This window comes from Catharus ustulatus, chromosome 1, assembly GCF_009819885.2.
Source record: "Catharus ustulatus isolate bCatUst1 chromosome 1, bCatUst1.pri.v2, whole genome shotgun sequence".
In the NCBI taxonomy this organism is placed as follows: Eukaryota; Metazoa; Chordata; class Aves; order Passeriformes; family Turdidae; genus Catharus; species Catharus ustulatus.
Window position 1 is genome coordinate 20,700,940 of NC_046221.1, and position 14,176 is coordinate 20,715,115.

Consider the following 14,176-nt stretch of genomic DNA (forward strand, 5'->3'; position numbering starts at 1 on the left):
GGACTGACCTGTCTAATAAGCAATTTTCATATTCTATATTGGAGAGTATAGCAGTTTCTTGAGTGAGAGATTGAGATTTTTTATCTTTCAGCAGAGTCCATATACATACCTTGCACTTGTTCATTTGGTATAGTAGCCAGGTTTCCTCCCAAACTGAAGCAAACATCTCGAGCAGCATGCCACATGAGATTTCTTGTTGTATTGGAAGCAAATACTTTGAAACACTGTAAACAAATCAAGCACTTTTTTCAAACTAGCAAAGACTGGAATTACTGTATGTGAGTATTATCAATAAGCTCTAAGATGTACTTTTCTGTAGAAAAATAAATCAGGGCTAGAATGAGTGACAGAGCTCAAGAGTAGAAAGTCTGAGTAGCCACCCAGGCATACACTTAACTCCTCTCATTGCACAAAGTGCAATCTGTTGTCAAATGAACTGATTATAATGAGGTCAAGTACATAATCATTTTTCACATTTTCATCTGCCTTCTTCCTGCAGTAAGAGAGGCATCATTTGAAACCAAGAAAATGTGGCCTTGGGTGACATAGCTGCAGGGAATAATCTCTGCTGTGCTTTGCTCTCCTTCTGATAGCTGTGGCTACAACTGTTCATCCTGCAAAAGGGTGTGAAATATCCTTCGGCACATTGACCCAACATTCTGTGCATGCAATAGCAGCACAGTGTACATAAAGTAGACAAAATAGCCTTTGGTGGATGGAACTTCAACTCAAAAACTCTTCTCTTACAGCAATGAGGGTTCCAGACTGTATCTGAATGCAAAGCTGTACACAAAACAATTGTAGCTTGGCATCATCTTTCTAAATGTAAATCTTTGTGAATCTCTACAGGCTGAAGGGATTGCTCAAATACATTCTTTCTAAACCTTTCCAGGTGTTTTTACAAGATTGACCATTACAAACTTGCATTTCTAAACAAAATAATGTACCTGAAGAGAGGAGGAGAGGTTTTCTTAAACAGTAGCAGCATATTTTAAGCCTGTACAAACTATGCTCTCTGAAATCTATTCAGCATACATCTTCTTTTATTGTGTTTCTCTGCAAAGTTAAATGTCTATTGTCATCTCATAAAAAGCCCAAGCATCCACTCTGCACATTTTGACTAAGTAATTACTCTCCAGATTTACTTTATTTGTAAAAAATGTGAGATTTTCAGGATTTTATTTTCAGTTCTACTGCTTTACACAATTTACTGAAGACACTTGTTGGCATACCTTGTTGTTAAAAAATGCCCAACTTTCTGGACATCCTCCAGGAGGCAATGGAGAAGGTAATGTTGAATTAATAGAACTGTTATGTTTTTCACATACAAATTTACTGGCGGAACCACAGTTAATGTCATTCCACAAGCCTGAAAAAAACCAATATGTTATAGTATGTAATATTTAGCAATAATAATTTATCAATATTTTTAATAAATACAGTTTTCTTATTTTGTATTTCAGGCTACAGCTTGATCTGAAGGCAAAGTAACCATAGCACCTTCAAATAAGCTCTAATAGTGACAGAACTGTAGCCCCTTGTAGTTAATTTGAGCTCCCTGGCCCATCTACTCCTCATTCAGGGCTCTCTCCACAGTGTGTGTATCTGTTTATGGGGATTGTTTTGAGCTCTGGCATCATCAGATTGCAGGCAGCGGGGGAAATACACCAGTAAGGAAATATGAAGGGAAAATGGATCAGAAATGGATGAGATAGGAAATATCAGATCAATCTAGTGGCACAATACATGTTCAAACATACAGCATGAATTCTTTGTGTAACATAAATTGAGAGATCAATATTTATATACTAATTTCTCATTAGCCTCAGTTAAGTTACAGAAATAGACCAAAGAGGAAACAGAATACTAGGATTTGCAAGACATTTGCATTTCAGTGTAGTTGTAAACATTTCTTAGGACATTAGATTTATTTTTTTTCTTCCCTCATTGATTTGTACCTTCAACTTCCAATTCTTGTAGCTGCTAAAATGTTTTCTGAAGTTCTGGTAGAGAAGATAGACTATTCAAATTTTTATTAAAAGAAATAGTGAAAAACCCTGTAAAAATGTGCAATATCAATCTTACAAACCCAGAAAGAAACATCTGCTTTAAAGCACTCATGGTACTGAAATCTCCCCATTCTAAGAAGATAGACTCTTCCATGGCTGGTGGTTCCATGATTGGGAAGAGTTACTGCATTGTATTGGTTTGTCACTGGAAAGAAATTGCAGAAAACAGCTACCAAAGATTGTGTGATGTTTGTCAGCATCAATTATAATCCAAGCAGAGACACATAAAATATAATGGTTTTGAATTGTCACTCACCATGCTCTGACAGCATTACCACACAATTTTCCTCATTATTTGCAAAGTTGGGTTCATTAGGAGCCCAGGCTACATAGGTCACTGGAGTTCCATCCATCCAGCTTAAAGAAAAGATATACAAGTATCTATTAATTAGTACCTGTAGTTGTGACATGAGAGTGTTAATGAACAGAATGTCCATTAGAATTAATGGAAACTGGCTACAATGAGAGGGGTTGTTTGAGATTTCCCTTTCTTTACTTGATTATTCTAATTTGAAGAAATTTCTGTAAAATATTTCTTGTTGCAAAATAGGAAAAGAATACACCAAGCATATTTCCTGTTAACAACCAGGATTGTTTTAACAACATTTAATAAGAGAAATAAAAATCAGTTAGTCATAATACATAATACAGAGAAAGATATTAAGATTTTATGTTATTACAATACCTATTGTATTCCTAGTTAATATAATTCTTCTCAGTCTGAGCATTCCTGGTGTTTTCATAGATGAAAACAAGAATGAAAATACTTTTCTGTAGATTTTACATCACTCTGTGGGAGGTGGTGTGGTAGGGGAGTGGTGTTATACTTTTCTTAAAACTAAAGGACATTCTGTCAGCTTTAAAACCATCCTTTCTAAGGTACCGAAGTTGAAATTTTTTCCTCGATGTTTATCTACTTTTTACTTTAATATATTGCTATTGAAGGAAGAAGAGGTTGTCAGCACATTTTAATCAGTATTAGATCAGTAAGACTGAAGTAGGAAAGAAATTCAGCTGTCTCATCTACATCTTGCTGCTACTGCTACAATTGATCTAAATAAAGGAGATTCTCACTGGATCCATAGAATGCTCTATGCCCCTAATTTAACTCCCAAATCAGGAGGGTAAAGTCATCTATCAACCCAATCACTATCAATTTCTCTCCTCGTTCCTCTTCTGTCCCTCTCAAGGTAAGTGATTTACATACATTCCAAAGTGCCATTAAAATAGAAAGGTTGAATTCAAAACTCCTCTAATCTTCTCCAAGTCAACCTCAAAAGCACATTTTTTCACCTCCCAGACACGTCCTAACTAGCACGTAGGAAGGTAAGCACCTTTTCCAAAAGGAATCACGCTCTTTGGTTTATCTTAGTTTAGTTTTAGTTGATTTGTGGGTTGGTCTTTTCAGAATACTCGTTACTGTTTCTGTACTGTAAATTTCTGTTGACTTTTTCCTGGAACAGAAGTTTGCAGAGACTGACTGCCTTTTATACTCATTGCCTGTTTTTTCCTAACTCTGGGGAACCCCTGTGATATATAGATAAAAAGCATAAGAAAGCCAAACCCTATGATATCAGGCATGTTCTAAGTGTATGTGTGAATGTTTATAGGTATAAAATTCAGCATCACTCCAATTTATGGGGCAAATCTCTGGAAGAAATTTGAGGAAAATGTGTATGGAGAGTAGAGCAGCTAAGCTTTTCTTTCACTAAGTGCTTACTCAAGGAAAAACGTCCATCTACTATATATTTTTGGGGAAAAATCTTGGAACTATATAGGATTATTCCAGTTTGCTTTGTATACAGTATGTGGAACTGCCTTCAGACCTTCAAGAGAACATAAGCAGTACTTCGAGCTACGTAAAATATTTTATTTTTTTCTACATGTTAGAAGCTGCGTTATCTTAACTTACCTGAACTTTTTATCAAGGCTCACTCTTAGACCAATGAAGTAACCTGTGTGCTGTCTCCCGTAGCTCTCCTAAATCGGAAAGACACTATTTCAATTTAAAAAAGAAACCTTTGAAGCAAAACAAGCAGAAATTGATACACCATTGATTAGATCCACAGAGCTGCCACTGAAGTCCACCGCAGCAAAGCATCTGCTTGCAGTTAACCACAGCCACGTTTATATGCCCAGACACAGAAGTCAGGATTTTATTTGGGACATCGGACCCAAGACCTGCAGCACTGAAGGCCCTTAGGATGGAGTAGAAAAGAAGCAGATTTTGAGTCAGGAACTGGTACTCCATTTTTATTCTCCCTCAAAGACCAGCTACTTCCCAAGAGTGTTGATCCCTTCCCACATCACTCTTCCTGGCAACTGCATCAGTGCAGCCGGTGCCGAGCAGGAGAGGCCACATCCCACGGGATCAAAGAGTGCATTTGGGGATATTTAATTAGGGAAAATGCTGATGGTTTGCTTCTGAGACAACTCAAGGTTTACAGGCAGATTGTCCAAAAGTGTCAGCTTTAGTCTGTCTGTTTATAATGATTCTTACATTTTCTTTTAGTGCTCTCGTTAGGAACCTTCTCTCACTGTTACTATTAACAACAGCCAGGTCTGCAGAATTTTTCCTGCAAAACTCTTGGGCTCTTTCCATGGAAACCTGTTCTTTGCTGATATAGTAGAGCTTATCTTCATATATGATCCATCCATCTGCAGTGGTTTTATATTCTGGAAGATAAATAAGGTACCTTTAAATTCTATATGTATAGAACACAAAAGCTGTTTTTAAAATAACAATTTTAAGGAAAAAATATGAACAATAAAAATAAATATATAGAAATACCTACCATATGTGTCAATGGGTTCAGGTTTTAATGGCATTCCTGCAAAAGAAGAAAATGGAAGGCATGTTGCATGTCTGCAGAGTGTGCTATGATAGAGCTTGTAGACTGCAAGAAGAGTGAGGAACAGAGCAGGATTCTCCACCCCTTTGCCACTGACCAGCAAACAGGTCTAGCCACACAGTTCAGCTTCACATTGCTCAATACGCAGGTTCATCTACATTAACTTTGCATCATAAACTATTCTTTACACCAGCAAAGCCATAGCTTTGGCTGAATCAGATTCCTGCACAGAGTAAGGCAAGGGAAAATTGCTCTTCCAGCCTGTGAGTCGCAGTAGAAACACTTTAAACTCTGGCATACAGCTCCTTTGCTGATCCATCAGTAGATATTCCATAATTCACCTGGGAGTATTTTCATAAAGAGGGAGAAAATTTCCACTAGATTTATTTTAGCTCTACCAATTCTCTGAGTAATGTTTATAGGCAAAAGGAAATACAACTTTATGAACATGTATATATATATTTATATACAGATATATAGATATATACACACACATATACTGATTCTGAGTTATTTCTGGTTGGGATAGGAAAAGAAATAGCACTGCTGTGAACCATTGCTTTTCCAAAAGCAGTAGAATCCTGAATAATTTTACAGGAGACCCTGAAGTATCAATAAATCTCACAAATACATCATACTTGATTTTTAGGTTCACCTGTGTTAGTATAAAAAACAGTATTGTAAGGAATACAATATAAGCCCTTAAAACTCCCTACCTCCAGCATCACAAAAATAAAAGCAAAAGCCTCTTAATATTAAAAAAAGAAATCTTGCAAATATATGGATTATTTATACACCCTAATTTATGTAAAAAAACTTCCATCATTTCATTGCTATCATCCACAATTAAAAAATCTCTGCCCATATTATGTTACATAATGCCCTTGACCTCAATTTGGAAAAGGTATTTCTTCAAAATTTTGTCTCTTTCTCCAGTAACTTAACTTAGAAAGCAACTATTATTAAAGCTTTTTAATCTTCTTGCCAAAAGAGAAGAAATCTACCTTGTTTTATTTGACAAAGCCAGTTTTGCTGTACTTGACACAGCGAAAGAGACCACAGGCCAGAATATCTCCCATAGTAGAATGAGCCACAAAACTTGTGTTGTCCTGGATTCCTCGCACTATCATCCCAGTTTGTGTACCTCACCTATAGAAGAAATCAACTTTGTTACTCTTTTCATCTGCTTCAATAGCTGTTCTTTCCACTGGAAAACAGAAACTAATTGCTTTTGTTTCAAAGAATGTGGTTTTAGCTAAAAAGAGCTGGAAATGCAGGCAAAGCTGTGGGTATAAGGATTTTGGAGCACGACAATGATGTCAGTGTTCAGACATGGCTGTCTTGCCATGGAGATCTTTTCCTCTTGTTTGTGCCCTGAGCTATAGACACAGACAGAAGAGAAACAGGCAAAGGAATTGTTTCTAAAGAACTTTGCCTAGCTGTGAACTTTACCCTTATATCACCCATGCTAATCATGTGCAGACAGGGTACTTTCCACTCCACATCTGGCCTGGTTCAAAATTACATTGTCCACATCTGTCTGGTGGCAGTGACCATGTTGGGCATCAATTCAGCATTATTTTTTCCCTTTCCTGTGATTAATGAGGATGGCAGTGTGATTTTTGGTAGGGAAGTCACATCCTACAAATCTAGAGGAGTTACCTCTGAAGAAACTGACATCCAAATGGGAAGGAGACCCATGTGATACAACCTACTTATTGTCAAGAATTCTTGATAATGCCCCTTTCTGAAACTTTTATGGAAAGTAATGTGAACAGGATAAGATAAAAGGTCCTTGATTGTGTTAAAAAAAACAAAACCCAAAGAATAGGGAGCAGTAGTAAATGCAGAGTAAAGAGGAATGTTTTGCACAGCTGTAGATATTTGCATAGGCTCAAGAAATGATTGGATAAAGTCTCATAAATAAATAAATTAAAATTACAGATATGAGCTCAGTTCTAAAAGATCTTGGTCTATCACTCTCTGGGGGATTCAGGAGTTTACTGGGAAACATGCTTGGTGTTTTATTAGCTCTTTAGATGTTTATGACTACTACCAGAGACAGGATACATGATACAGTACCATGAAATTTTATATTTTGACCTTAGGTGTAAATATTATCTTCTTGGAAGAGAAAATAAATTGGAGTGTAACGCAGAAACCTACAGATTCTGATGAGATACAGATAATTTCCATGTATTCGATTGTTTAGCTGTGATATTACTCAGGACAATACAGATTAGCAGCTACATGAATATTTGTAGGGTTGGTGTTTTCTTTAATGAGGATAACAGCAAAAAAGCAAAAAGTGTATGTACAAATACCAAAGAATCTTAAGCAAATAAATATGATGAAAAATGAAAATACTCACTGGAGAGCCATCACTCCAGCCAAATCCTTCATCTGGATTTAAGGAAAATATACCGAGCCAAACTGGTTCAAACGCACAGCGAGAGGCTCTAAAAGAAATTACAGGACAGAGCAGTGTGCAAACACCAGCACAAAAAAATCCCGAAATACACTGTTGAACTTTCTAGAGTACATAGTAAAAGCAGTGAATTTGCAAGTTTCCCTGTTACCTCTGGTGAAGTGCATGCACGTTTTTCATAGAAATGTGTTCACTGTTGTTTAGTGTCAATAGCTTAGTTTTTAGACTTATTAGTAGTACTGATCATGTATTTTCCTAATGTGCCATTTACTTAGGGAAAACCTTCACGGATTCAAAAAGTGGTTTCAGCACTGACCACTGCAAGTTAGATACATATTTACTTCAACAGTATATACATTGATCACATTTTTTATCCTTGTAAAAATACCACAAATTTAATGTGTTTCTAAACTGTATCTAGTAATTGTGATACTGGTGGAGATTTTTAAAAATTTTTCTTGACATGAATCACTCTTTTTTCCCATGAGAAGGTTAAAACAGCACTGAATATATAAATTTCAAAGCATCACAGGTCTTTTGGCCTATGCGGAATCCATATATTTCAGAAATCATCCAGGATCATTCATAATAGTTCATATGAAAAGTCTTTAAATCTGGTAAGATAAACACACATCAAATACCAACCTTATTGCTTGGGTTAGGAATGGCATCTCCTCCTTAGTGTTAATGGTGACCAGATCCCCTCCTATTTGTCTGCAAAAATCTCGAGCTTCCAACCATGATTTCTTTCTAATTTTTGATCTGCAAAAACACTATGGAGAAATTAATGTAAAACATATTATACATATGTTACAATAATAAAAGAATTACAGTCTTGCTTAAACATAAATGAGGTTTCATGTGAGCCAAGAGAGAAATAGCATTTCCCACTTTGTTGCTCGAATTTTTACACCAGAGTTGCCTAACTACTTAGCATAGTGGTGAAAAAATAGAAAAAAAATAAAAAGGAATTGCTAGAAAGGAAAAGGCAATACTACTTCCCAATTCCCTTTAATTTGTTTTAACTGGAAGAGGGCCCAAGCCAACTTCAATGTGAAGGGAAAGAACAGTAGCTGTGGTGGAGAGGCAAAATGGTGTGGGAGGAGTCTGAAGATTCAGGCAAAAAAATGACCTCATGGTAATTTACAACTCTCACTTTACACTTGCAGTCTAACTAGTTGAAGGGACAACAAGCAAAGATTTGACCAAGGTTAAAATTATGATTTGGGAATAAAGGAGCCCAAATGAATAGCGTTCCAGATGAATTTGAAAGAAATGGAGAAAAAAAAAAAAAGCAAAAAGACAAGGACTCATTAATTCAATAAAGTGATAAAAAATATTAACATCTTACACTTAGCACACTTCAATTTTGCATGATCCCAAATCACTGTTCACACATTACTCATTTCTTGTTCAAACTCTTTTTTTATGCCTGCTCAAATATAGCTGACTGTACTTCATACACAAGTTATCTGTAGCTCTGCATCAGAAGCTCTTAAGTAAATGTCCTTCATAAACACTGGTTTAATGAACCTTTCATGTGACTTTTTATCCGTTTTTTGTGGGGTAACGTGCTGATTTCAGGCAGGTCCAACCCTAGGCATTGTGCTGCCCGAGGCTACACTTCGCTGTTTCTCCGCTCACTCCCTGAACTGTCCAATCTCAGACAGATGCATCTTTGCACAACAGATATAAAGAGCAGCACCAGCAAACCAGCTCTGCTGCTTCTGCTGTTTAATACAGAATTTTGACATTTTCTTTGTGTTAATTTTAGTATGGAATTTTTTCCTGACTTCTCTTCTCTTCTCTTCTCTTCTCTTCTCTTCTCTTCTCTTCTCTTCTCTTCTCTTCTCTTCTCTTCTCTTCTCTTCTCTTCTCTTCTCTTCTCTTCTCTTCTCTTCTCTTCTCTTCTCTTCTCTTCTCTTCTCTTCTCTTCTCTTCTCTTCTCTTCTCTTCTCTTCTCTTCTCTTCTCTTCTCTTTTCTCTTTTTCTGGGGCCTTAATATATGTGTTCCTCTTCTTCCATTTCCTGCTCCAGTTCCTTCATCCCCTGAAGCACAAACTTCCTCATTTTCTTTCCTGTGCCCTTCTCCCCTCCCTTCCCTTCTCTCTCTTCGACTTTATCTTTCTTCCTTAGTTTTTCCCCTCTCACGGATAATTTCCTGAGAAGAATTTTGAGGTTTTGTTTTTTGGTCTATTACAATCTCAGGTATTGCAAAATGAAGATGCCCATTCCTTTTTCCTCCAGCCAAGCTGCTTCTTTTAACTATTTAGCTACTTACTTTGAAACAGGAACTTCTATGATGGTTTGATATCCAACCTTCAGGGCATGAAGGGACCAGAGCAGTAGTTGGAATGGGTGGAACTGTTGCACCCTTTGCCCACTGCTTACAAATATATTTTTGCTTTGTCTCACAGTCAAGAACATCCCATAATCCAGCTGCTGTCCCAGTTCTCATGGCAACGCATCCTGGATTATTTCCTTTATGAGAAAAAAAAAAAACCAAAGCAAACGTTGGATATTTTCTAAAGTGTGAATTATTTAATTCTTTGTCAAAATCTCTGAGCAGCAGCCATTCACTTTTTGCCCTGCAATAACATTTGAAAAGCAAATTTGTATTTTAGGCAGTTTTCATACAAGCAGAGCAGCATTTTTTGTTTGAGGAGGTCATGATCAGTATAGAATCCTACTTTTTTTTTTTTTTCAATTTGAATGTCCTGCATAATTAGTTCTTTGGGTAGAAAGTAGACAGAGTCTTTACAGTGAAATCTTATGTTTTCAAGTGAGAATCTCACTTCTATTTATGTTAAACTTGTTTCACATAAGATAGCACTACCTTGGTCACAAGTGGTTTTCACATAGATGGCAACAACCCCACTGGTGCACACAGAGGGCAGGGATGCAAACCTAGACAGCTTCAGGATGAAACTTAGCCCATGATGTTTGTTGTAACTTTTGATTGTTCTCTCAGAGGGAAATAGAGCTTCCTAAATCACACAAGATGCAGTCAAATGCACAAAATGGGCTTATTTAATGGCTTCTTTGTACTCTTTCTTAATTTCATAAATATTTTTAACATTTTAATTGGGATTTTTTTGTTTGGTCATTTTGGGTTTTTTAATTTCTGTTGGGCACAGACAGTTTTAATGCACCTGTCTACTATGGTGCCAGGAGCTGAAATGAAATTCAGCTATAAATTCTTCATTTTATGGCAATTCAAGACATGTGTTTGTCCCTTCACCTGCATCAAAGTTCACCCACTGTTTTACTGACCATGGTCACTTATTCTGCTGATACTGTCCTCAGTTTTCTCACAGGCATCTTTGCTATCAGAAATAATTTACTTTCATCAGCAAATTTTGTCACCACACTATTGCACATTTTTCTAGATGGTCTGCAAATATATTGAACAACATGGGCTTTGGCACAGGTTATGTTGGTGAACACACTTCCCCAGTAAAAAATAGCCTCCATTAAAAAAAATCTACCTTCCATTCAGTGCCTTTTGATCACTATTTTTATTTATGTAAGAGCTTTTCTGTGTTAGGTCAGATTAGCTGAAAATCTTTTGGCAATTGAGGTAGTCAACACCTACTAGATTTCCTTCATTCATATGCTTTCACCTTCTGTGTGGAACTCTGTGAGATTTATAAGTATGACTTCCCTTTCCAGAAGTGATTTTTATGTATCTTTCCCACTATATCTCCTTAAATAAAGATTCAGAAAATTTACTAATGACTCATTCATCTGTATTCCCCCATATCTCCCTGTAACCATTTTAAATGTCGGCACCAAATTTGTCCTTTTGTAAAGTTTAGATGTCATGGCAGCTTTACCAGGAAGTTACACATTAAAGAAAACTGATTATTTCATGTAATCTTAAGAGTTCCTGAATACTTTTGCAGCCATGCTTATTCCTGACTTCAGGAATTAATAGCCACCAATTTCCTCCATAATCTAATTTCTTGATATTTCAGCTTGAAATCAACTCTCCAAAGATACCCTCACGAAGAAACTTTCCAACACAGAAAGTCCATTTTCTTCTCAATGAACACAGATGCAAGGGAACAGATTTTTCTTTACTATTTTTCCAGCCTGATTGCCGAGGAATGCATTTGCTGTGGGTAACTTGGTTTGCAAGCTGCAGTGCCAGTGGAGATTGAGCTCAGGGTGGTGGGATCCAAGGCAAAGGGCTGTGAACTGGTGCTGACCCTTTCCATGGCAAAGGGCACAGGCACCAGTGGTCCAGCCAGGGGACAGGACACCCAAAGACTCAGACATTACTGCATTTAGGCTGCAAGGGTAAAAAAGCCCAGGATTTCCTTTGTTCATGCATCCTCCTTGGAAGCACCCAGCACAAGCTGTTATTTAAATATTGCACTATGATTGAATTATTTTAGGGATCAAAAAATCTGGGGAAACCTGTTTTCAAGCTGTTAAGGAAACCTTGTCTGACTGTGTGAGTGTGGGGGGTATAGCTGAGGAAGCACCTTGGTCCCAGCTCAGGTGGTGTGAGTGTGACTCCAGAGTGGCACTTGGATGGTCAGAGAGGGAAGATGCTTTAACAGGACCTCTGAGTTCTCCCTTCATACTCTGATCATCCTCTGACACCACAGACTCCCTGGCATCTTATGGCACTTGCTAAGGTTTTATTAGTCTATGTCTGTCATAATTTTTTTTCTTTTTGTTCTATATTTTATAACATCACTGGAGGTTTTCAAGGAAGTCTTCAGACAAATGATCACTAAGAGGAACATAGCATATCCCACAGAAAGCAGATTTCCTCATAGTATAATTAAATCTTGTTTTCTGTGCTTCTGCACAGTATGAACCCATGAACGCAGTTTTCTTAGTATCACATAAAAATAATAATGGCATAGTGAGTTTTTGATGCTTTGAGTTTGGAATTCTAACTTAAAATACATATTACAGTTGCTCTATTTCAAACTCTTCTCCCATGCAAATTTTTTCACTAGAAGGACAAATGTGGAATAGTCTCAGGACCCGTTTCTAACTCCTTTTATCTCCCTGTGAAGATGGGCCAGAATTTAATCTTATGGGTAAATATATCAGATGTCCTAATATAAAACTGCAGTTTAAAATTTTCCCTTCGATATTAGAATATGGGATTTAAAAACTGCAAGTACTTGTAAAATATACCAAAAGTTTAAAACGTAAACTTCAAAGGACATTACCCAAGCAACCTAAAAAGGGACCACAGTCTCAGAGAGCACCCACCATCCCTCCTCAAGCACCTACCAGGCATTCCTGCACCCCAATGTGTAAAGGAGACAGCTTCACCACTGGCCCAGCTGAATGTGCCTTGATCCTGCACATCAGAGAGGCCAAGCCAGAAATATTTCTCAGGCCTCAGCCCAACAAGGCTAGTCAGATAGGCTTGTTCATACCTGTAAAACAGATCATAAAGATGCAAGTGAAAACAATGTAGTTTACCCAATTCCTACTAGTCTAATGTGTTGACGGATTTTTTTCTCCTATTCCTCACTTGAGACTGGGGGAGAAAGCCCTACATAGGATTCAGATTTCATAGAAACAACACAAAAAGGCAAGACTTTTTGGTTATTCAACTAGTGACCTCATCTGTTACTTAATCATTTTGCTGCTTGGTGATACGTTAGCTTTTCTAGGAAAAAGATACAATCTTCAGCTATTTAAAAGCAAAGAAAAAGTAATTATCATACCTACTTTCAACTGTGGCTAAGTAACCTTCTTCTCCTTCACAAGTGGTGTTTGCACCTGAAAATGTCGCTGGAATATGTCCAATAAAATAGCAGTAGGTTCCATATCTTCTCCAGCCCTGTAATATGGTTTTAGGATTTTCATACAAATTTTAAATAATTGTCATATCAGGTATTAAGTGAAATCTGTCATTTAAAAATTAACAAAGCACAATGATCATGAATGTTATGAACTAGAAACTTTTTGCAGTGAAATTACAGATTCCTCCTCAGCAGTTTTTGTAAGTGGTTTTCTGAAGTTTAGAGTAACTAAATGAGAGGCAGAAACTTCATAATAAATAAAACCCTTCCATGTAAATAATACAAATAATTCTAATAATTCTAATTGATTCTCCGACAATGTACCTATTTCAACATAGATTCTCACATACTTACTTTTTTGCAACCTGCATCAGTAATTTCTTTTTCTCCAGCTATTTGTGATGTAGCTTTTCTTTTACAAATGTAGCCAGCCTTCTTCTCACAGACATGATCTGCCCAATAGCCATTCTGTTTCAGGAAAAAGTTTGAAATAAAAAGAAGATAAAGATGAATAATCAACAGAAGATCAATAATATCTTTATAACGAAAATTATTTGTTTTCTTTCTCCTTTTATTTTTAAATGTTTTTTTTTTTCTTATGCAATTTTCCTACATGATATCAAAACCAAATCTGCTCCCATTCAGTGAAATATCAGCCTGTGCTATAGCAGTACAGCCACAGCTGGCAGTGATAAAAAGGGACGAGGGTGCATGCAGCTGCTCCTTGACCTGTTGCGCTGGGTCCAGCACAGGCAGTTGTGCCATGGGATGGCAAATGAGCAGGCAAAGAGAAGCCAGAAGGAATCAGAGAGCAGAGGAGTCATATACCAACATTACCACCAGAGGAAAAGGACAGAATGTATGCGTAATACCTTCAGAGACCTGTTTCATAGCCCTAATAATTTAATTTGGGACTTTCAAATGTACTTAAAATTTCACCAGTCATGCAGTAATGCTTTCTTTTTATTCTTTTTTTTTTAAAGATCTCATTCTCAGTCTCACTTAATTCAATCCCTACATTTCTTTCTCTGCCATTAGGCATTTGCT

General features: G+C 36.9%; 1 protein-coding gene across 1 annotated transcript in view; it reads right to left on the reverse strand.

Annotated features, from left to right (window-relative positions):
- Positions 1-14,176, reverse strand: part of LOC117003518 (macrophage mannose receptor 1-like) — a 36,494-nt gene that overhangs the window by 12,082 nt on the left and 10,236 nt on the right. Inside the window, exons 9-21 of the mRNA XM_033073522.1 lie at positions 13,484-13,597; positions 13,052-13,167; positions 12,609-12,757; positions 9,631-9,830; positions 7,995-8,122; positions 7,293-7,380; positions 5,926-6,070; positions 4,865-4,900; positions 4,570-4,745; positions 3,982-4,049; positions 2,326-2,426; positions 1,233-1,369; positions 110-224 (exon numbers count right to left, since the gene is read on the reverse strand). Of these exons, the coding sequence (XP_032929413.1) occupies positions 110-224; positions 1,233-1,369; positions 2,326-2,426; positions 3,982-4,049; positions 4,570-4,745; positions 4,865-4,900; positions 5,926-6,070; positions 7,293-7,380; positions 7,995-8,122; positions 9,631-9,830; positions 12,609-12,757; positions 13,052-13,167; positions 13,484-13,597 (1,573 nt within the window). The remainder of the gene's footprint in view (positions 1-109; positions 225-1,232; positions 1,370-2,325; positions 2,427-3,981; positions 4,050-4,569; positions 4,746-4,864; positions 4,901-5,925; positions 6,071-7,292; positions 7,381-7,994; positions 8,123-9,630; positions 9,831-12,608; positions 12,758-13,051; positions 13,168-13,483; positions 13,598-14,176) is intronic.